The following is a 22,222-nucleotide window of genomic DNA, read 5'->3' as shown; positions in this document are numbered from 1 at the left end:
CAGAAACACTACATTTCCAGTAGGTCTAAACATGCAATCTGTTTTTCTATGCCTTTGAAGATGGTGCCACTTCTTTCATTCTCTTTTTACCTCAGAAACGTAAGATCACAGTTGTTACTCATGCTGGCTCTGTAGTTAGACTATAGATGCAATCTTGATAAATGTTGCCTAAGCCCTCTTGCTCCTTAGTATCGTAAAATGAGGATACCAATACTACTTCACAAGGCTAATTGTAAGGATTAAATGAGTCTATATATGAGGTATTTAGAAGAAAGCCTTGCACTTAGTTAAGTACTCTGTACCAGGTATTTTAGATTATTGTTTCATGGGTAAAGTTTGTTCTTACTCTGTGATTCAGTTTAGAGGCTTTTGTTTTTAAGAACATGCTATCTTCAGAACCCAGAGAAGCCTACCAGGTGTTATGCCTCCTTCTCTATAGTGGTAAGTGAGAATAAAATTGCAACAAAATATTTTACTTTAGGAAGCCTATACTGTCACACACCTGACAAGTAGACATCTCAACTTTAATCCAGTGACTAGTCCTTGATCTTCTTAGGAGTCATTGTCTGCCCTCTCAGTGCATGTGTCTTAACAAAGTCTCCAACATACTAGCCACCTCTTACTCATGCTGTCTGATATGCCCGGTGTTCTCAGTGTAATGGATCACTGTGATGTTCTGTGGGATGGACAGATAGTTTCAGATTACATATATTATTACAGCAGAGAGTCGACATATTCCTTAGACAAAACTATAAATGCATATTCTTATCTTTCCCCTGTGAATGTGAACTCTTTCTGATTCCTTTTTCTCAGAAGCAGGATGGAAAAGGATACCCCATGCAGTGTACCTGTGTCCTTATTAATCTGCTTTAGCAATAATACCACATCCGTCACAGAAACTGCAATCAGGGGTGCTCTTTGGTTGCGCCTGCAGTAGTTTACAGTTATTCTTCAGGAATCATCTGGTCTCAGTAGGAGCCAGCCTGGTGAATTACAGAGAAATATAACATGGGCCACCACCATCTCTCCTCATCCTACCCATCCCCAGGATATGGTGGTGTGTTTGATTTACTCTCTCGACTGGGATTTCAAAAGTTCTCTGGCCTTCCCAATTATTGTAGCTGTTATAGCTCTTACTGCACAGACCAGCAAGCGACCCAATGTGGGGATTACTTCAACTGACAAGTATAGCAGTTTTGCTTATGCAGTTGAATACTGGGGGAAAGATCACTTCCTAGGGCTATGATCTCAGTGGTCCCACAGGGAGCCAGAATTTTACTAGGGTCCATTTTTTACCTTTTCCTTGTAGTTCCCCACTCTTGCATCTCTAGGTATATATATCAGTGAAGAATCCGTGTCCCATGTCCTTGAAGCATGTGATTATTTGTCCTTTCTCCAGCTTACAGTCACCTAGGTAAATGGTCATAGTTCCCTTTGGAGAGGGACTAAGGGAATCATTACAGTATTAATATGACAGGTTGTTGCAGGGTCCTTCTTCCTGGGGACTTGGCCACCCTCTGCAGTTAGTAGGTTCCAGATCTGAAAATCGGCTCTTGTCTGGGAACTGAACAAAGAATCATGACTTTTAATAGTGGTGTCTATTCATCTTCCCTAGACAGTGTCCTCTGTCAAAATTCTATTATTTTAAAAAGCCCTATTAAAATCCTTCTACCTCTATTTATTCTCATCCTGTGAACTCAGCCATAACGAATCTCTCTGTCCTCTTGAATTCCTGCAGACATGTCCTGATCACACTTTGTTTTATATTATATTTATTTATGTACATCTTTTGCACAGATCTTTATTATACATTGAGGCAGAAACTGTGACTCATTTATCACTTTATTGTTTAAAGTGTCCCACATAGTACCTTGAACACACTAATCAAGCTATGAAAGTTTACTGACTTGATTTTAAATACACTAGCTTTTCTTCTGCTACTTCATTAAAAGGCAAAACTGCATTTAGTCCTTAAGCAAGATATGTTAGTATTCTACTTATATACCGTTTTGTATATGTAAGCCTATATGCTAGAAGACAAAAATATGTCTACATGTATATGGAATTTTTTATATATCAAGTTTCTGTTCTTTTTGATGTTAGAGTTTTAATTAATCAAATGCCAAAACATCATTATTCAAACATTTTTTCTTATAGATAATTTGTGGCAAAAGCCTTTCAGCAAATGATATAACTCTTAGCACTTTGAAAGAAGAAGGGTATAAAGCTGCTTTCATTGGAATAGGTGAGTAGCTTGCTTTTAAATATTTTTTCTTTGTAATTTTTAAAAAATTTCTTGACGGTGTCCAGAATAACTGCCTGCAGACATTTCCACAATAAAAGTTACATCTGTTTGGAGAGCAGACAGGAATGAGTGGCTAAAGAAAGTTTTCTATTTATAACTGTGTTGTCTCACCTTCACTATGGGTAGACAGTGCCAAGACCATTTTTAACTTCCCCTTCTCTCCCTATGCCATCATTACCAGTGAACATCTCTAAAACACAAGATGTTCTTCAGTCATGCCATGGAAGCTCAGAATTTGGGCTTCATGATGTCTAGATGCTGTGGCTTTCTCTTTATGATAAAACCAATTGGCCAAATAGATAATAAAAGACAGAATTGGCTAGGGTTTTGTTTGTTCTACTCATCTTTTCCCAAAATTTCCTAAAGAATTTTCATATTTAGATGAATTTTAAAGATGCTCAATTATACTTCGGAAAGTCACACGGACAATGTATAGTTGCTAAGACACTTCACGTGTACCATGGCTGCCTGTTTTGTCTGCATGTTACACAGAGCTTGAGTGGTCTCCCTCTTTCTCCATTCACTTATTGTTTCACGGAAAGATCAGAGAGAGCAAAGAGTTGATTTAACTTAGTCTTTGTCTCATGAACTTTGTATTTATTTCTCTGTCCCCATACCGGGGACCATTATGGCATACAAACTGAACAAGTCCGTCCTCTTGTCTTCCAGCTTGTCTTTGCTTCAGTTCACTTTCCTTAAATGTGAATAGCTAAATAATAAAGCTACATGCAATGAAAATTGTTCCACTTCTTTGAGTGATCTCACACTGGATAACATTTGTTTTGGGACTGTCCTTACTCAGATCATATCTAGAGTGAAATTATCAGGAATGCTTCTTAGTCCACTAAATTTTTTTAACAAGATGCCATGTATTCTCTTACTAGGTAATTGCTACCAAGTCTAAGACGATCTCTGTCCCTCTGTTTATATAGATGAAAAGTTATGGAGAGGAAAATAAATTTTTACTGTAGCTTCTAGCTTCTAAATGTCTGTAACGAACCTCCTTCCCTTTGGGAACCTGAGTCATCACTATTTCTCTATATTATCTTCATTCATATACAATAATCACTGTGTAGATCAAGAATAGGGAGGAAAGGTCTGACATTTTCATAGGTTTCATTTTTAAAGGCACTATGCCAACTTTGGTTTTACTTTCAACGTACGTTTTTGTATGGTGAATTAAGATACAAGAAGTAACATAAAGAAATAAGTCAGGCACCTCTGAAGTATATTCTACTAATACCAGCAATTTTCGATCAGTAAGTTGCTGTTACTTTCAATAAGTACAGGCTCAAAGACACTTTGTGAATAATGAATGGAAAATTTAGTGAGGCAATAGGTATGAAATTTTGGTGATGTTTTCAAAATAGCTATTTATAATTCACCATTCTGGTTTTCTACAGCAGTTGTATAGAAAGATAGGTTTTCCATTGATGGAATAGTATATGTTAATGCAGTTTTGTGATCTCTACAAATGTTGTCTACAAAGAATCTCTGTATTGGAGAGATAAGTGCCAAGTAAATACATTGAAATATCTCCAAATTAATTGCATAATCAGATTATAATAAAAATTTGAAACAATTAAGTGGTTTACCGGTCTGAGTGGTTTTAGCTGTAAAAATATCTTCCATCTGTTAGAATCAATAATGTTTTAATTTTTTAAAATTTCATTCCATTAAATCTCCTTACATATGTTATTTGATAATGCCACATCCGTTCACAATACTCCATTTCACTCTGCACTGAGGTGTGAATCCTGCATTTAAAATGTGGAGTCCTTTCATATTTATATTGCTGTGCATTTTCACACTGGGAAGTGAATCTTTTGACATTTTGGTGTAGTGATGTGTAGAATGCAGTTATGTTCTATTTCAGTATTTTATATGAAATATATACGAGAAAGTTTCATCTTGTCAAAGAAAAAAAAAAAAAAGCTCCTGTCTATAGAAGACAAGTAGCGTTACCTACAGGAATTGTTTATTTGACACTCTTGATTGCCGAGTTGGGAATTTATGACCTTTCTATTACCATATAACTGCCTATTACTTGGACAGCCTCACATCCTTACATGCTTTTGTTCATTAACCATGCTTCTATATTGTAATTAAACTTCACTCACTTCATCTACCTTTTTCCACTCAGTTTGGAGAAGTCAATTTTGGAATAGGACTTCTACATTATTTAGTATGTGGATTTGGTCACTTTTAGAAAGGAAAATGTGGTTCAAACAATATATATATGTTTAGTCTCTCTCATCTAACAGTGTGAACCATCCTCAATGCTTGACTTCCATCTTTGGTCAATAGATAAGCCACTCTGCCCACATTCCTAACAAAAATGGGAAGTAAGGAAGAGAGCTCTTTTCCTTTTAAGTTTATGACCCAGAAGTTGCACATATCAGTTTTGTTTTTATCTCACAGTCCACAGCCTGGTCACATAAACATGCCTAGCAGCAGAGGATGCTGGGAAATATAGTCTCTAGTTGGGTGGACATATGCCTTCATTAAACTTCTATTACTATAGGGAAGGGAATGTGTGATCAAAGTAGAGATTGAAAAGAAATAAATGTCTCTATGCCAAATGTGTTCATCATCATTGGTATTTGACACTTATTCCCTGAATAAGGAATCCATTCTTAGAACTTAATGCTTACATATTGTTTGCTTAGGTCACTTAATAAAAATGAAGAATTTTCTCTTTCTGTAGTTGGAAATACTATTTATAGATCATCTATATTCATAAATATTGTCCATTCTATGTTAGTTTGTCTGAAAGAAAAAAAGCCTTTTTTGTGTTAAATAAGACTTATGAAGGACAGCTTGATAAATTAATTGCATTAACAAAAATATATTTTCATGTTTCCTGATTTTTTTTTTAAGATTTTATTTATTTATTTGACAGACAGAGATCACAAGTAGGCAGAGCGGCAGGCAGAGAGAGAGGAAGGGAAGCAGGCTCCCGCTGAGCAGAGAGCCAGATACAGGGCTAGATCCCTGGACCCTGGGATCATGACCCAAGCCAAAGGCAGAGGCTTTAACCCACTGAGCCACCCAGATGCCCCCTCATGTTTCCAGATTTTTAACAATACGTATGATATTGCTGGTGAAAGTTGCTCACTTTCAGGTTTTTCCCTAACTAATGCTAACAGAGTCCATTAAAGAAATCATCACATTGAATATATACCATTGTGAGACTTACATCGCTTTACCCATAACAGCTTTAGTTTCTTCTAAGTGAAACAAAGAGAAGTGATATAAAGCTCTGTATCTTTTTCTAACCGGAATGAGTTGTTTTGAGACAATTGGGATTTCTTAAAAGACTAATTTTTTTTTTTTAAATAAAAGCACTTGCAGAGTGTGTTACTATAAATGTTCAGAAATAAGTTAGAACATCTACTGTGCAAGGCTTTTTCAAAGTATTTGGTCATTCTCTTTGGTTGGTATTGAAATCTATATAATGGATTCCAAACATTGTTCCTTTTTTAATTTTACAAAAATAAACACAAAAAATAGAAAATATCTAAGTGTGTTGCTCATCGTTAGGTAAGTGTTAATTTGTGAAAAATGTTTTCAGTTTGGTGTGTATTTGTTTTGGGTGTGTGTGCTTGCACATCTACCCTGCATATTACAAAAAAATGTATTTTTTTAAATGTAGCTTTAATAGTTAGTGTTTGAAAACCACTGATTTATGTTGTAAAGATCCTGAAATACTAATTGCCTTTTTCCCATACCATGCCCAACACTTATCAATAAGTAATTGATGAGTGATATATGTAAGTTTTTAATAACTGCAGTATTCTAGGCACTGTGGTAAAAATTAAAAATACAGAGAAATCAAATTCAGTTTTTAGCTTAATTTTAATTCAATCATGAAAATTATAAGAGATTCAAACAGAACAATAGTATATAATTTGAGGGGTGTGATGTAGTCAGAGTGGGCTGGACATAAGTATAATTTTTTCTTTTTTAAAGTTCTTTGGGTGATTTTTTCTAGAGTCAGGTTTTAGAATATCTGTTCTAGATGACTGAAGAGTTGACTCTTTAGCCTTTGCTTCAGAGAAGCCCATGTTCTTTCCCTTTTCCTATAATTGACCTCTGGTATTATCAGAAAACATAGCAGTGGTGAAAAGATTAAACAAACATATAAAGGAAGGATCATCCACTAATACACCCTCAGATAAATGGGGAAACTTTGTATATTCTTCTGATGAGGTTTTTTGATTTTTGGTTTTTTTATATTTTTTTTCCTGAATTTTTGATTTTAATACTTGGGAGAGAGAGGATTACAGAGGAAATAGCAGTAAAATCCATTATTGCAGTCACAATAGACACAAAGGGAGCAGGAACCTCAGGAAGATCTTATAGAGATAATCACTGTCTCACCACCAAATGCTTAAATCTGTATCTATTCCAAAGATTTCTCTTGAACTCACTTTTCACTATACCATTCCCCACCCTTACTGATACTGGACAACTGCTGTAGCCTGCTAACTAGTTTCCCCAGACATCATTATCCTTACAACAGAAATAGTGATCTTTCTGAAATGAGAGCTTGTGATGCCATTCCCTCATTAAACCCTCTCTCCTTTGCCATAGCTTCCTATTTCCTTTGGGATAGAGGAAAACCTCCTTAAAATAAGACTTTCAAGGCTCCTCATGATTTGGTCAACATTGAGCTTATGTCTCCAGTCACTTTAAGTGTTAAATTGTGTGTTTCAGCCATCTTGAACTGTTTTCAGTTTTACCTCATCTAAAAAAATTTTTCTCAATATTTGGACATGGTGTTGCCTGGGCCTACAACTGTCATTTTCTTATTTCAATTGTTAGCCTACATGTTCTTTTTTTCTACTTCAAATAGTACTCTTCTAATGATCTAACCCTACCCTCACTCTTTAGTCTGGATAAATGAAGCTACTTCCTTACCCTAATTCTCACACCACTGTGTTTTTTTCCCTATCTGAATGTCCAGACTAAACTATATACTTTATTATAGCACTTCCCTGTGACTAGTTACATGTTTGTTTTAGTCATTAGAAGTCAAATTCTTGCAGGCTGAATATTCTTTCTGGTTTGTCATTAGATCTGCAGTGCCTACAAAAAAGTCTGCCACATACTAGAAACTCTATAAGTATTTTTTCATTATTGATTTTTAATGCAACTCTTTTAACTATTTGCCAAAATAAACTGATAGGATATTGAAACATGTTGGCAATTTGGGGGGGTACTACAATATTTGGCCAAACCTAGGAAAAAGTAGATATTACATTATTATAAAACTGATATTGTACTATAAATGAACTAAGTAGGATTAGTAACACTGATGGTAGTGATATTGGTAGTAGTAGTAGTAATAGCTAAAATACTGCATGCCCAATTCTTTTTTTTTTTCTTTCAACTTTTAATATAATCTATGCCATTAACTCTTAAAATGGCCCTTAAGTGGATAAGAAAATAAAGATTAAGAAAGCTTTAAGGAAACTAGGAAATGCAACTAAAACATGGAAAATGGGTTTTATAGAGAAGGTAGGGAAAATGTAACAAATGCAAGCATCCATATTTGAACAGCAAAAGCTGTTACAGACACAATGATTGAAGGCCAGCAAGTTATCCGATGACACCTGCCTATGTTGAGTTGTCCAATTGAAGGATCATGAACATGGGGACTGCATACTCTTGAAGAATTCTTCTTTATATTTAGCCTCACTTTTCTTACTGTTACTACCAGTTGGCTTTTTTCCCCAGTTACCTTAAGAAAATATTTTTTAAATATGATGAGTCTCAAATATTTTAACAGCTGAAGAAGAGATAATTATAATTAAGAAAGTCCATTGAGAAACTGTGGTATTAAATTTGCTACATTGTGGCCTTTAGTTAAATCTCTTGTGCCTTCTTAGAGCCAGAATTCTTCTCTGTAAAAGTTATTCTTAATTAGCTTCTTAATCAGGAGTTTCTAAATTGTACACAATCATGTATACTTTCTATTTATTTAGCAGAAAATGGAATAAGGTTTTTAGTCCACAGTCTTCTGTCCACATATTAAAAACTGAAGTTGTTTAGGGATTGTGTACAATTATAGTAGATTATTTTAAAGTAATAAAACTAATTTAATTTTTAAGCCAAAAAAAGGGCATGATTTTGACAGTCCACTTTTTAAAAAAATTTGTAATATTGTCTAATCTAGTGTCACTTATAAGTACTCAGGTATAATTGTGAGATGGCTCCCAAGAATTCAAAAATGAAGGAAATGGAATTCCAATTGAGAGTCCATTAAATCATCATTTAATGAGTTCAAGCAAAGCCCCCAGAAGGAGATAAAATAGATGTAGGGTAATTATTCTTTGATCATATTAACATATCTATAGAAACTGCATTTTGTTCTACAGAAGCAGGTAATAAGGACTGGTCAATTTTGCAAGTATAGAAAGGAAAAAAAAAATCTGAGGAAATATTGGTGGTATCTCTTTAAACACACCTGAATAAATGGACCTGGAGTTCTTGGAGCCCATATCATGAAGATAAACAGATAAGTTGCTTTGCTTTAAAATGTCCTTGTTCTGATTCCAAGTTCACTAAGTTGGCACTAATTCCAGAACAGTTTGATTATATTAGGAGACAATGCTAATCATGTCAGTCAGAGTAATCCTGGTCCCCATGGTGGTTATCTCTGTTGCTCAAAATCATTTTGCTTCTCTTAGGAATATGGTACTCTAACATGACGAACTTTCCAAACCAGGTAGCACTTCTTAAAAACAAGTTGTAACTGTCTCAAATATTTTTAGTGGCTGTCACTGCTTTCAGAATAAGTCCAATTTTCTTTGTATGACTTTCAACAAGCTATAATAGCTGTCCAAATCTACCCCTTTAGCCTTAAATCTACTACTTTATGGATCTTTCTTGCCACCAAATATCTGGATATCCCTCAAAAGTAACCTGTACTCTTCTATCATTATATCTTGGCTCATAGTTTTGACTTTACTGAGAAAATTTTTTAGTCTGTCTCCATATGGTAAAGTCAATACTTACAATATTCATCTCAAATGCCACTTCTTACATAAGACACTCATACTCATCCTGCAAAGATAAATGTTTATTCTGTGTTCATATATAGCAAAATGTTTTCTACGTCATTTATAGAACTGAATATAGTTTTCCTTTTATTATTTTTGGTTGTGTGCATATACCCACTCCCTTGCCCCCCACACAAGCACAGTATATCAAAAGCCTTTGAGTGCAGGGATTAGTTTTTTAAAATTGTTGTATTTTACAGGTTAGCCCATTTTGTAACATGAATATAGTATTACATCAGTAACATTTTTTGAAGTAAAATAATTGGAAAATTGGAATTTTCTTTTTATTCAAAAAGAAAAAAAAACAAAGGAAGAAGTGAAAAACAATGTAATAATTTCTTGGGAAGTTTCAAACTATTTGATCATTTAGCTCTTTTTTTTAAAGTCATCTATCCTTCCAAGTATCTTCTTAGATACTTGGATACTTAGATACTTGGTACTTAGATACTTTCTTTTTTTTTAAGATTTCGTTTATTTATTTGACAGAGATCACAAGTAGGAAGAGAGACAGGCAGCGGAATTGGGGGGGTGGGGATGCAGCAGGCTCCCTGCTGAGCAAAGAGCCTGATTCAAGGCTCCATCCCAGGACCCTGGGATCATAACCTGGGCCAAAGGCAGAGGCTTTAACCCACTAAGCAACCCAGGTGCCCCTCCAGGTATCTTCTTATAGCTTTCTTGCACTCTCTCTCTCCTTTTTTTTTTTTTTTAAACAAAATACAAAAGACATATTCATGGTTTTGATTACTTACTCAAAGACAATGAATTAAATTCTAAATATTACAGTTCATGTCGTTCTTACACTTATATCTTATCATTGTATTAAATATTATACTTCTGTGCTGAATATTAGGTATTGTCTTTGAGCATTTTGGTAAAGGTAATGTTATTTGCTCTAGGGTATTTAATAAGCATTGTATGATGAAAATGGTGGTATAAGAAAATCCTTTTATTTCCCCCCTGCTGGTAGAATTCCTGGAATATTGTAGATTTTCCTAAATATCAATTGTATTATTGATTTAATTAACTGAAATATTCTATTTCTCCCATTTAACAGTAAAAAAGGATATAATTCATTTAGCCAAGAGGATTATTTTAAAATATTCTATATGCCATATTTTAAATTAAACATTTGTATGAATATAAATTTTATTTTAAATTATTGAACATTTTTATCCTCTTTTTAAGACTTTATTTATTTATTTATTTGACAGAGAGAGAGAGAGACTGAGAGAGAGGAAATACAAGCAGGGGGAGTGGGAGAGAGAGAAGTAGGTTTCCCACTGAGCAGGGAGCCTGATTCATGCCTCCTTCCTAGGGCCCTGGGATCATGACTTGAGCCTAAGGCAGATGCTTAATGAATGAGCCACCCAGGTGCCTCTGGGTTTCTTTTGATGGAGACATGGAGGGATTATTATTACATATATATGTGTATATATATATGTAATGTGTATATGTATGTGTATATATATATATTTTTCATGGCATGAAAATATATTTCACTTATATTAGTTATTTAAAGAAGGTGGGAAAAACGTTTTTTTTTTTTTCATTTTCATTGTTCTAGCACTACCCTTTTTTTTTTCCCCAAGTAGTTCCCAATAACTTGATCAACTCTTGAAGAGCAAACAATTGAAAAGGGACGCCTGGGTGGCTCAATTGGTTAAGCATCTGCCTTCAGCTTAGGTCATGATCCTGGGGTCCTGAGATTCATTCCTGCATGTGGCTCCTTTCTTTCTCTCTCTCTCTCTCAAATAAAATCTTAAAAAAAAAAAAAATCAAAAAAAGAGTTGCAAAATTATTGAACTAACCAAAACGTTTTCTTTCAACTGCTGCTTATGGCTCCTGGTTACCTTTTTTTTTTTTTTTTTTTGCCCCTTCATGGGTAAAAAATATCATTTGAACTTGGAAGGGGATATTGTTGAACATACACTGTGGGCATCGTGTTGGGTTCTTTTTTTTTTTTTCCCCCACAAATGTAGTAATCATCATGTAGATCTTAAGTTGTCCTCTGGAAGTAAAATGTTGATGTTGAAGAATAAACTTTGAGATACTTAACAAAATTAGAAGTCACTGAGATAGTGGGTTTTGTCATACAAGAATCAAGGAACATCACAATATACAAACTCTTCCCCATAAGTCCCCAGTTCAATGACGTTGAATCTGGAATTCATGACATTCAATACATATGTATGCTATGTTTGTGGTTTCTAATTAGAGCTAGGAGGCATACCACTAGATACCTTTGTTCACACTATAAAACTGTACAACCCAGCTTATCTTACACTTTTACAAATCACTATATGCAAAATCTGGTAAAATTAGGGCCCCCATTACACACAAGGAAGGAGGGATTAATAAGAGAAGCATGAAAAATGGTATGGAAATGGCAGAAGTTGATGCAAATTAGAAGAAATTAGGTATATTTCTACATATGCTTCAGATTTCCATCTACCAGTAATCTTTCCAAAGAATAGGAATGAGAAAATTTGCAGGCTAATTTGTGCATCTTATTTATCACTTATTTCATATTTATATAGGTTGGGCTATACCATCTTTGGCTAAGTAGCATTAGATCAAATTCAATAATATTATTTTCATTGACATTTAAATAACACTTTCTTTGACATGAGATACTTAAAAACAGTATGTTTTAAAGGAAGATGATTGCTTTTAAGAGGAGACTTCATTAAGACATTTTAAGTAATAAATCTGTTTTAGAAGAAATTCAATTAAAATTCATATCAAATCAGGTTTTCACCAACCCTGCCTTTGAATTTTTTAAGGGGCGTCTAGTGAAATCATATTGTCCTAAATTCCCAAGGCTGTATTGTGTGACACAGATTTACTTAAATGAATAAATAGAAATCAATGGGATAGAACCTAGTTTGGTTATCCTTTCTCAATTGTTAAACTCATATTTCTTGGCAATATTATTTAAATTATAGAAGAATTAATATATGGGGAAAGAATACTATAATCATAATTAATTTACATTATTAACTCAAATAACATAATCCTTTAAAGTAAATCATTAACTGTAGTTACTATTGACATTTAAGAAAAAAATTTTTAAAAATTTTGATTTATTTATTTTCTTATCTCCAAATACATAAGAAATCTTGATGTGTTTTCATCTTCTGATTAACCATGCAGTGCCACCTGGTGTGCAGATGGAAAGAATATTACACATCAGAGGCTCTGTTCACACCCACCCTCCCAAACATAAACTTAGATGGCAGAAAGTTAACAGATGTTCACTTTGCTAGTGTTATGGAGATAAATTGCACATAAAACTCTTAATTCATAAATTAAATTGGAGAAGAAGATATTGGTACCTGGATGAATCAAAGATTATGTGAATATGTCCAGTTTAGTGGAAGAAAGTCATACTTAACTGGAAAATAGCTTTCTTGGATCTCTAAGTTCCTATTTTGTGTTTCTATACTTTGTTTTCTTGTGTATACAATATTTGTGTTTGTTGAGCCTTAGTATCTCCATTTCACTGATAAATCTGTCAGTGCTAGAATAGAATGTTTCTTTTAATTTAACCACTGACTGATCATATTTTAACATATATTGTTATACTTTTACCATATATATGTCTCTGGCTGTGTTCTAGGGATAATAGTTTGCAAAATAAATTTAAAAGGCTATTATTTATTTAAAAAAACAATGAAATACTTTTATGCAACTAATAAACACAAATTTTGTATATGCAAATATAATAAATACAGTTACTTAATTTCTTAGAGTATTGGCTAAAGTTTTTGCATAAATTAATTCTCACAATGTAATATCAGATTGATATTGGTGATATCTCCATTTCCTGTATGTATAAATTGTGTCAAGAGATGTTAAGTAATAGGCTCAGAGTACAACCTGGATAAATTGAGGTACATCTGAAACTAAAATGATACTCTTATCCAGTCCTCTAAACTGGTGTTACTTATAAATAATTATTTTTTCTTAATTTATATATTTCCTTTTTAAAATTCACTTTTTTAAATTGTGGTAAAATACACATAAAGTTACTATCTTAACCATTTTTTAAGTGTACACTTAGGGCAGTAAGTACATTCATGTTTAATTAATAGAATTGATAAATCCCCAGCCATATTTATCTCCCCCAAATTTAAATAAATAAAGGAGAAGAGACCCAAATAAATAAAATCATGAGTGAGAGGAGATATCACAACTAACACCACAGAAATGCAAACAATGATAAGAGAATATTATGAAAAATTATATGCCAATAAATTGGGCAATCTGAAGAAATGGATACATTCTTAGAAACATATAAGCTATAAAAACTGAAACAAGAAGAAATAGAAAGTATGAAGACCCATAACCAGAAAAGAAATTGAGTCAGCAATCAAAAATCTCCAAAAAAGCAAAAGTCCAGGGCCAGTTTCTCAAGGCAATTCTACCAAACGTTTAAAGAAGAGTTAATACATATTCTTCTCAAACAGCTCAAAAAAATAGAAACAGAAGGAAAACTTCCAAACTCATTCTACAAAACCAGCATTACCTTGATTCCAAAACAAAACAAAGGCCCCACTACACTGAAGAATTATAGACCAATATCTCTGATGAACATGGATGCAAAAATTCTCAATGAGATACCAGCAAATCTAATCCAACAGTATGTTAAAAGAATTATTCACCACAGTCAAGTGGGATTTATTCCTGGACTGTAGGGGTGGTTTAATATTTGCAAATCAATCAACATGATACACCACATAAATAAAAGAAAGGATAAGAACTATAGGATCCTCTCAGTAGATGCAAAAGAAAGAAAGAAAGAACGAAAGAAAGAAAGAAAGAAATTGACAAAGTGCAGCATCCATTCTTGATTTAAAAAAAAAAAAAAAAAAAAAACCCTGAACAAAGTAGGGATAAATGGAATGTATCTCAACATCATAAAGGCCATTTATGACAGACCCACAGCTAATATCATCCTCAATGTGGAAAAACTGAGAGATTTTCCTCTATAGTCTGGAACAAGACAAGGATGTCCATTCTCACCACTATTATTTAACATAGTATAAGAAGTCCTACCCTCAGCAATCGGACGACAAAAAGAAATAAAAGGCATCCAGATTGGTTAGGAAGAAGTCAAACTTTCACTATTTGCAGACGGCATGATACTCTATGTAGAAAACCCAAAAGACTCTACCAAAAAACTGTGAAAACTGATACAGAAATTCATAAAGTCATGGGATACAAAAATCAATGTACAGAAATCTGTTGCATTTCCATATACCAATAATGAAACAGCAGAAAATGAAATCAAGGAATTCATCCCAATTTATACCCAATTGCACCAAAAGCCATAAAGAAACCTGGAGTAAACCTAACCAAAGAGTTTGTAAAAGACCTGTAATTCCAAAAACTATAGAACACTTGATGAAGAAATTGAAGATGACACAAAGAAATGGATAAACATTCCATGCTCATAGATTGGCAGAACAAATATTGTTAAGTTAGCTATAGTACCGAAAGAAATCCACATTTAATGCAATCTCTATCAAAATGCCACCAGAATTTTTCACAGAGTGAAAAAGAACAATCTTAAAATTTGTATGGAACCACCAAAGACCCCTAAAAGCCAAAGCAGTCCTGATAAAGAAAGCAAAACCTGAAGCATCACAATTCCAGATTTCAAGCTGTATTACAAAGCTGTAATCATCAAGACAGTAAGGGACTGACAGAAAAACAGACACATAGAACAGTGTGATCCCATCAGAATCCTAGAGGAGAACACAGGCAGTAACCTCTTCGACCTCAGCTGCAGCAACTTCTTACTAGATGTGGCTCTGAAGGCAAGGGAAACAAAAGCAAAGATGAACCATTGGGACTTCATCAATGTAAAAAGCATAACAGAAGAAACAATCAACAAAACTAAATGGGAGAAGATATTTGCAAATGACATATCTGATAAAGGGTTAGTATCCAAAGTCTATAATGAAGTTACCAAACCCAACATCCATAAATAAAATAATCAAGATAGAAGTGGGCAGAAGACATAAAGAGACATTTTTCCATGGAAGACATACAGATGGCTAACAGACACATGAGAAAATGCTCACTATCCCTCACCATCAGGGAAATACAAGTCAAAACTATGATAAGATGCCCACACACCAGTCAGAATGGCTAAAATTAACAACACAGGAATCAAGAAATATTGGCATGGATAAGAATGGGGAACCCTCTTACACCTTTTGTGGGAATGCAAAATGGTGCAGCCACTCTGGAAGATAGTATGGAGGTTCCTGAAAAAGTTAAAAATAGAACTACCTTATGATCCAGCAATTGCGCTACTAGGTATTTACCCGAAGGATACCAAAATGGTGAGGCAGAGACACATAAGCACCCTGAGGTTTATACCACCTTTATCAACAATAGCTAAATTATGGAAAAAGCCCAAATGTCCAATCGACTGATGAATGGATAAAGTAGTGATGATATATGATATCTGTCTCACACACACACATGTAATAGAATATTATTCAGCCATAAATAAAGAAAGAAATCTTGCCTTTTGCAATGCTATGGATGGAGTTAGAGTGTATTATGCTAAGCAAAATAAGTCTGTCAGAGAAAGACAAATGCCATATGATTTTATTTATATGTGTAATTTAAGAAACAAAACAGATGAACATAGGGAAATTAAGGAAAAAAGAGAATGAGACAAACCATAAGAGACTATTAACTAGGTGTGCCTGGATGGCTCATTTGGTTAAGCAGCTGCCTTCGGCTCAGGTCGTGATCCCAGGGTCCTGGGATCCAGCCCTGCATGCGGCTTCCTGCTCAGTGGAGAGCCTGTTTCTCCTGCTGTTCTGCCTTCTTGAGCTCTCTTTCTATCTTTTGGCCAAATAAATAAAATCTTTAAAAAAGAAAAAAAAAGAGACTATTAACTATAGAAAAGAAACTGAAAGTTGCTGGATGGAAGGTTGGCAGGGAATGGGCCAAATGAGTGATGGGTATTAAGGAGGGCACTTGTGGTGGTGAGTATTAGGTGTTATATATAAGTGATGAATCACTGAATTCTACCCGTGAAACCAATATTACACTATATTTAATGAACTAGAATTTAAGTAAAAACTTGAAACAAATAAATAAAATCCTCTTTCATTAGGAAAAAAGGAGTTTTCTTCCTGATATTATACCTATATAATTTTTAAAAAATATTTATTTATTTTAGAAAGAGAAAGAGAGCATGTGCACCATGAGTAGGAGGAGGGGCAGAGAAAGAGAATCTTTAAGCAGTCTTCCCACTGAGCAGGAGCCCAGTTTGAGGCTTGGTGTAGGGCTTTATCCCCTGACCCAGGAGATCATAACCTGAGCCTGACATTTAACTGACTGAGCAACCCAGGTTCCCCTGCTTATATTGTTTTTTTTAAAAACATTACTAACAAGTAAACTTGCTGTTTTTGTTTAGTTCTTGGTTGCAATGTTTTATCCTTTTAAAGTAATTTTAGGAAATAAGTACATACTTAATTTCACAGAGAAAAAACAAGAACATATCCAAGATTAAAATCATAGATGGAATTAAGTACTGAAATTAGTTTTCTATGAAGTGATTGACAGTTCTAAAGGTATAATCTTAGAAATTGCGATTAATGCTAGTTTTGTGTTTTCTCATCAGTTTTTGATAAGTTAAGAATAAAGAAAACATACACATACATAACACAATAAAAATCTGCTTCTAGGATAGGACTTGATATGAAATCTTTGTACCTTTCCCTTCTACTTTATTTATTTCTCTCTCTCAAGTTTTTATTATAAATTCTAACAAGTAGCACCTACCAACTCAGCCAGGAAGTAACAAAGAGCCATTCAGACCATAGTTCCTCTTATTCCGTGTGCTCAGGGAAGTAAACTGGTCATTATTTTGGTATATCCTTAAATTTGTCTGCAAGTGTATCCATCATTTCAGTGTAAAAGATAAATGTTTGTTACGTAGCAAAGTTTATTAAAGACCATAGAAAAAGTATAATTGATAAATGATTTGATACATTCAATTAAATACTAAGTAGAAAAAAATGTGGATATTGAGTAGAATTTGTGATTTTCTTAATTTTAAGGATAGATCAGGTAGAAGTGCAATTTTCTGTACCAAGTGATAGAGCAAAACATGTTTCATTTCAGTATCTGTTTGACATACTGTAAAAATATATTGAATTCAGGAATGATCAGTTCAATATTGTTCTTTCTGACAAACTGGATTCAAGCTTGCCTTTATGCTACTTTGAAAAATGTTAAGAAAAACAATAAAAACCAGGGTGTTAACCAAGATTAATAATGAAAAATAATATTATCATTTTTTTGAAAGTATAACTAGTTATTATACTAATTACAGTTGATAATTGAGCTTTATGGAAGCTAAGGTGCTGCCCATCATGCTGTCAAAAATCCCTGTATAACTTTGACTCCTCTAAAACTTAAGTACTAAAAGCCTGTTTTTGACCAGAAGCCTAACCAATAACATAAGCAGTCTGTTAACACATACTTTTATACAGGTACTGTATTCTTATAAACAAAGTAAGTTAGAAAAAAGAAAATGTTATTAAATAAAACCATAAGGAAAAGAAAATACGTTTATAGTCCTGTACTGTATTTATTGAAAAAAAAAATCCATGTTTAAGTGGACTCATGCACTTCAAACCCATGTTGTTCATGGGCCAACTGTACTAAAACAATATTTTAAGTATGCAAACTGAAGTTATTTTGTAAAGAACATCACCCTAACATAATCAAATAAATTATTCGAATTGTTAATATGTATGTATGTATATGTTCCTCTGCTACTGACTTTAGACATATTGATTAATAGAATACTCCAGGGAAAGTTGGATCGATTTTATGTGTCTTTTTTCCCCTTCTGAAGCATTTTTGGTAGCTATTGACCCGAATTTCTGGTGGGAATATTCTGGGCTATTATATGGGATCCTATAAATTAGAGAAGAGTGACTAAATCTCCAACGATTGGTCCAACAGTGAGCTTTCCTATTAAAATGGTACATATTGTAACAGGTTTGGCCCTAAAATGATCTTATGTTCCTCTCAGACTGTTTTTCCGGTGCACCTGAGTGGCTCAGTCGGTTAAGCATCTGCTTTCGGCTCAAGTCATGATCCTGGGTCCTGGAATCAAGCCCTGCATCTGGCTCTCTGCTTGACAGAGAGCCTGCTTAGTCCACTCCTCTCAGCTTCTGCTTTCTCTTGCTATCTCTCTCTTTCTCAAATAAATAAATAAAACCTAAAAACAAAAACAAAAACAAAAAACCCCACCTGGTTTTCCATTATATTTAAATGTGTTCTTTCCCTCCTCATATTTGTGTGTTTGTGTGTAGGGGTGTACGCATATTATGCTTATATATATGTGATGAACCCATCCCTCTTGGTTCTTGGAGTTTGGGGGGTTTTGTTTGTTTTGTTTTCTGATCTTCCGGCCTTTTGCTAATTACAGTCATCTTTCTGAGAAAAGGAAACTTGAGGAGAATAAAGTGAGAAAAGAGTTAAAATTGTTAAGGCAACATTTTCATCCCATGGCTCTTTTTTTTTTTTCTTTCCTATAGAAGGAGAGTAAGAAAGCTCGTTTATAGATTTTAAAGTTTCCTAATACAGCTCAGAACAATACACAAAATAAGGTAGAGATTTAAAAAAAATTTGACTCAACATTATATTAAACATTATATATATGTCATATATATTGAACAATTAATTAAGCATTATATTCATTTTTAATAGTTTAGCACACATAGCTGTATATTTTTAAATTGTGCCCATACAACCTTAAAATGGTATTGGAAAAATCTAATATTTGTGAGTTGTCTTTACAATCCAAGTCTGGCATCACTGACAAAATATTAACAGACATATGCTTAAGGTATTAACAAACATAAATGACTTTCATTCTCATAATTTTTTACAATGCTAATGCTTTTACCCATTATTGTTTATATACTCACTCATTCAGTAAATACCAAGTTCCTGGTAAGTGACTAATATGTCCTTGCTATCAAGAAGCTTACAATTTTGAGGGAAGATAGACACACAAATATTTCCTACTTGTCACCTGGTTAACTATTTCCCACAGTATGTAACACAGCAGCATAGCATCTGAACTTTTTATTCACATATTTATATGCACTTCTGCTAACTCATCCTACACTCTCAGGCTCTGTAGGAGAAAGACAAATGAAGGGGGCAGAAGATGAAGCATACACTGAGGTATGGGGACTATCGTATGTGACAGCTCCATAGAGTTGCAGAAGCTTTTACTGCCAGGGATGTGTGCTAGTCAGTAGGACCCAACAAATACAACAGAAATAGATTCCACAGATGTTGCATGGTATACACATGAATTTAGTTAATTAGTATGTTTCCTATTTACTATGGAGAATGAAGGATTTCGACATGAGATGTCAGAGATTAGGGAGGTTCGTTCAGTGGTGCTATGAAAATAGGTTGGAGAAGGACAAGACCAGGTCTTGGGAGATTTTATGTGTGGCTATTACAATAATTCAGATTAAAGAAAGTTGAGAATCTGGAATAGGGCTGAGAACAAGAAATACAATGAGTAGGTCTGAGCATCTGATTAAATATAGTTGGTGAAGATTAGAAATAAGAAGCAACAAAGCAGGTTGAGAATTTAAGGAATGTCTTCAGCACTCCTTTTGACCAATTAGATGGATGGTGATGACAATTTACCAATAGAAAAATGAGTGTAAGATTATGGCTTCTGATTTTACCTTTTTTGTTTGGAATTTTTTGTGATATCCTAGTGGAAAAATCCAGTAAACCCTCAGGTATACTGGGATAGGTATGGAAATCAGCCCAGAAGTTTGTGGGTAGGAGATGTAGATTTGGTATTATTTGCTGTATGCTCTAGTAGAAAAATTATGAGCCTTGAAGTCAGTCAAATTCAGTCAGTATCTCATCATTTATGGTTATTGGGAGTAGTAGAAATAATATAAAATAAATTTTCACTGAATTGGCATATGGTGATTTTTTTAAATGGCAGTCATTAATATTATCAGCTTATAGGTATTTTTTAAACACTTTTTTAAAGATTTTATTTATTCATTTGACAGAGATAACAGGCAGAGAGGCAGGGAGGGAGAGAGGAAGGGAAGCAGGCTCCCTGCTGAGCAGAGATCCCGATGTGGGGCTAGATCCCAGGACTCTGGGAGCATGACCTGAGCTGAAGGCAGAAGCTTTAACCCACTGAGCAACCCAGGTGCCCCAGGTTATAGGTATTACATGAAGTCGTAGCATTGGTGAGATCATGTAGTCATTCTTCATATCCACACTCGGTAACATGAGAAAACTAAATCCCAGTGAAATTCTGTCACTTGTCATGTTCACTGAGTGTGATATTCAGACATACTGGAATGAATATGTTCTAAATCTGTCTATAGATATTATTTCAACATGACTTACTCATATTGTATAATGTTATTATCACATCCTTTATTTTAACATAGTATATGTGTATCACTCTTTGGGTTTAGAGAACTCTTTTGTAGAAACAGAGAAAAAGTAAAATAGCCCATATGAGGGGCTGAACTTCTTTAGCATAATGTTTTACTATGAACTCTTGGTGGGCAAAGCCAATATTTTTGAAAACCATTGAACCTGGTAATTATTTACTAAGGTGTGGACTTCGAAATACTAGATATTTGTGTTAAATAAGTTTGGAATACTAAATAAGTACACGAAAGTAAACCTTTCAAAAGAAAATTTGGTATAATAAATATATATTTAGAAGGGATACTTGGGGAAGAAAATCTTCGCTTTAAAAAATATTATCTTGGGACTCTTAAAAAGGCAAATTTCCTTAATAAGAATTAATATAATATATAGTTTACAAAAGTGACAGGATTTTTTCCCATAGAGATATGTTAATCATATAAAGTGAGATGTAAATTTATCCCTTTTCCTCAGTAACCAATGACTTTCTTCTGCAAATAATAATAATGATAATCAGTTTTGCCACAATTTCTTTCTTTCTAAGTTTGTGTCTTCCTTAAAGCATTGTTCCAGGCTTTCTGTATATTTTATCACCATAAGTATATGCCATAACACATTTAAAAATTCCCTTAATTTTACAACTATTAAATAGGACTCAGAAATTAACTTTTTTGCCACCATCATAGTTAAATATTTTATTTTATTCCCCTGTTGTCTGATAAGAAAATGTGTGTTATGCATTAAGGAAACATAAAATCAGTCCTCACCGATTCTATGTTTCTATAATGCTGAATAATTGAACATATGATCCGCAGTAACTATTGATTGGTACAAAAAATAAAAAGGGGGAGGGTGGAAATTTTTAGGCAAGTCTTTGGTTTTAGGGTTTATGTTTCTCCTTGTAACAAATGACTTTGTAATAGTGAGTTGCATTAAATTCCACTTAATACTTATTACTACATGTACAATATATGTTAGATTAAATAAACAGAACTTTTCAAACATTGGCAATTGTTATACTAAATTCTCCACCCCCGACCATTGTAACTTTTTATAATTCTGTAATAATATATAATGTTATTAACCAATGGCATTCATTAAATGTGCTCAATTTTTAAAATTACACTGATTTTTATTTCTATTAAAGAAAAACTAATTCTCTAACAATGCTCCAACCTGCTATTACAACCACTTACCTTTTAACTGAGAAGTGATATACCCTTTTCTTATTGAATTGGCTTTTGTGGAGAGTTCCTTTTTATTTATGATGGGATACTAAAGGGAGTCTGGGATCCTTTGGGAATTCTTATTGTGCTCCTGGTCATTCTACCCACCATGAGTGGCATGACACTGAACAGTTAAACATGGGCTT

General features: G+C 33.8%; 1 protein-coding gene across 6 annotated transcripts in view; it reads left to right on the top strand.

Annotated features, from left to right (window-relative positions):
* The window catches only part of DPYD (dihydropyrimidine dehydrogenase), an 831,034-nt gene that overhangs the window by 258,452 nt on the left and 550,360 nt on the right, over positions 1-22,222 (top strand). For 5 of the 6 annotated variants that reach the window (XM_082686466.1, XM_082686464.1, XM_082686465.1 and 2 more), the window contains one exon: positions 2,158-2,245. In XM_082686466.1, coding sequence (XP_082542592.1) covers positions 2,158-2,245 — 88 coding nt within the window. Of the gene's footprint in view, positions 1-2,157; positions 2,246-18,445; positions 18,661-22,222 lie in introns of those variants that run through there. The other variant, XM_082686469.1, reaches the window with a different exon arrangement.

This window comes from Mustela nivalis (genome assembly GCF_964662115.1).
Source record: "Mustela nivalis genome assembly, chromosome: 10".
Lineage (NCBI taxonomy): Eukaryota > Metazoa > Chordata > Mammalia > Carnivora > Mustelidae > Mustela > Mustela nivalis.
This window is presented reverse-complemented; position numbering and strand designations above follow the sequence as displayed.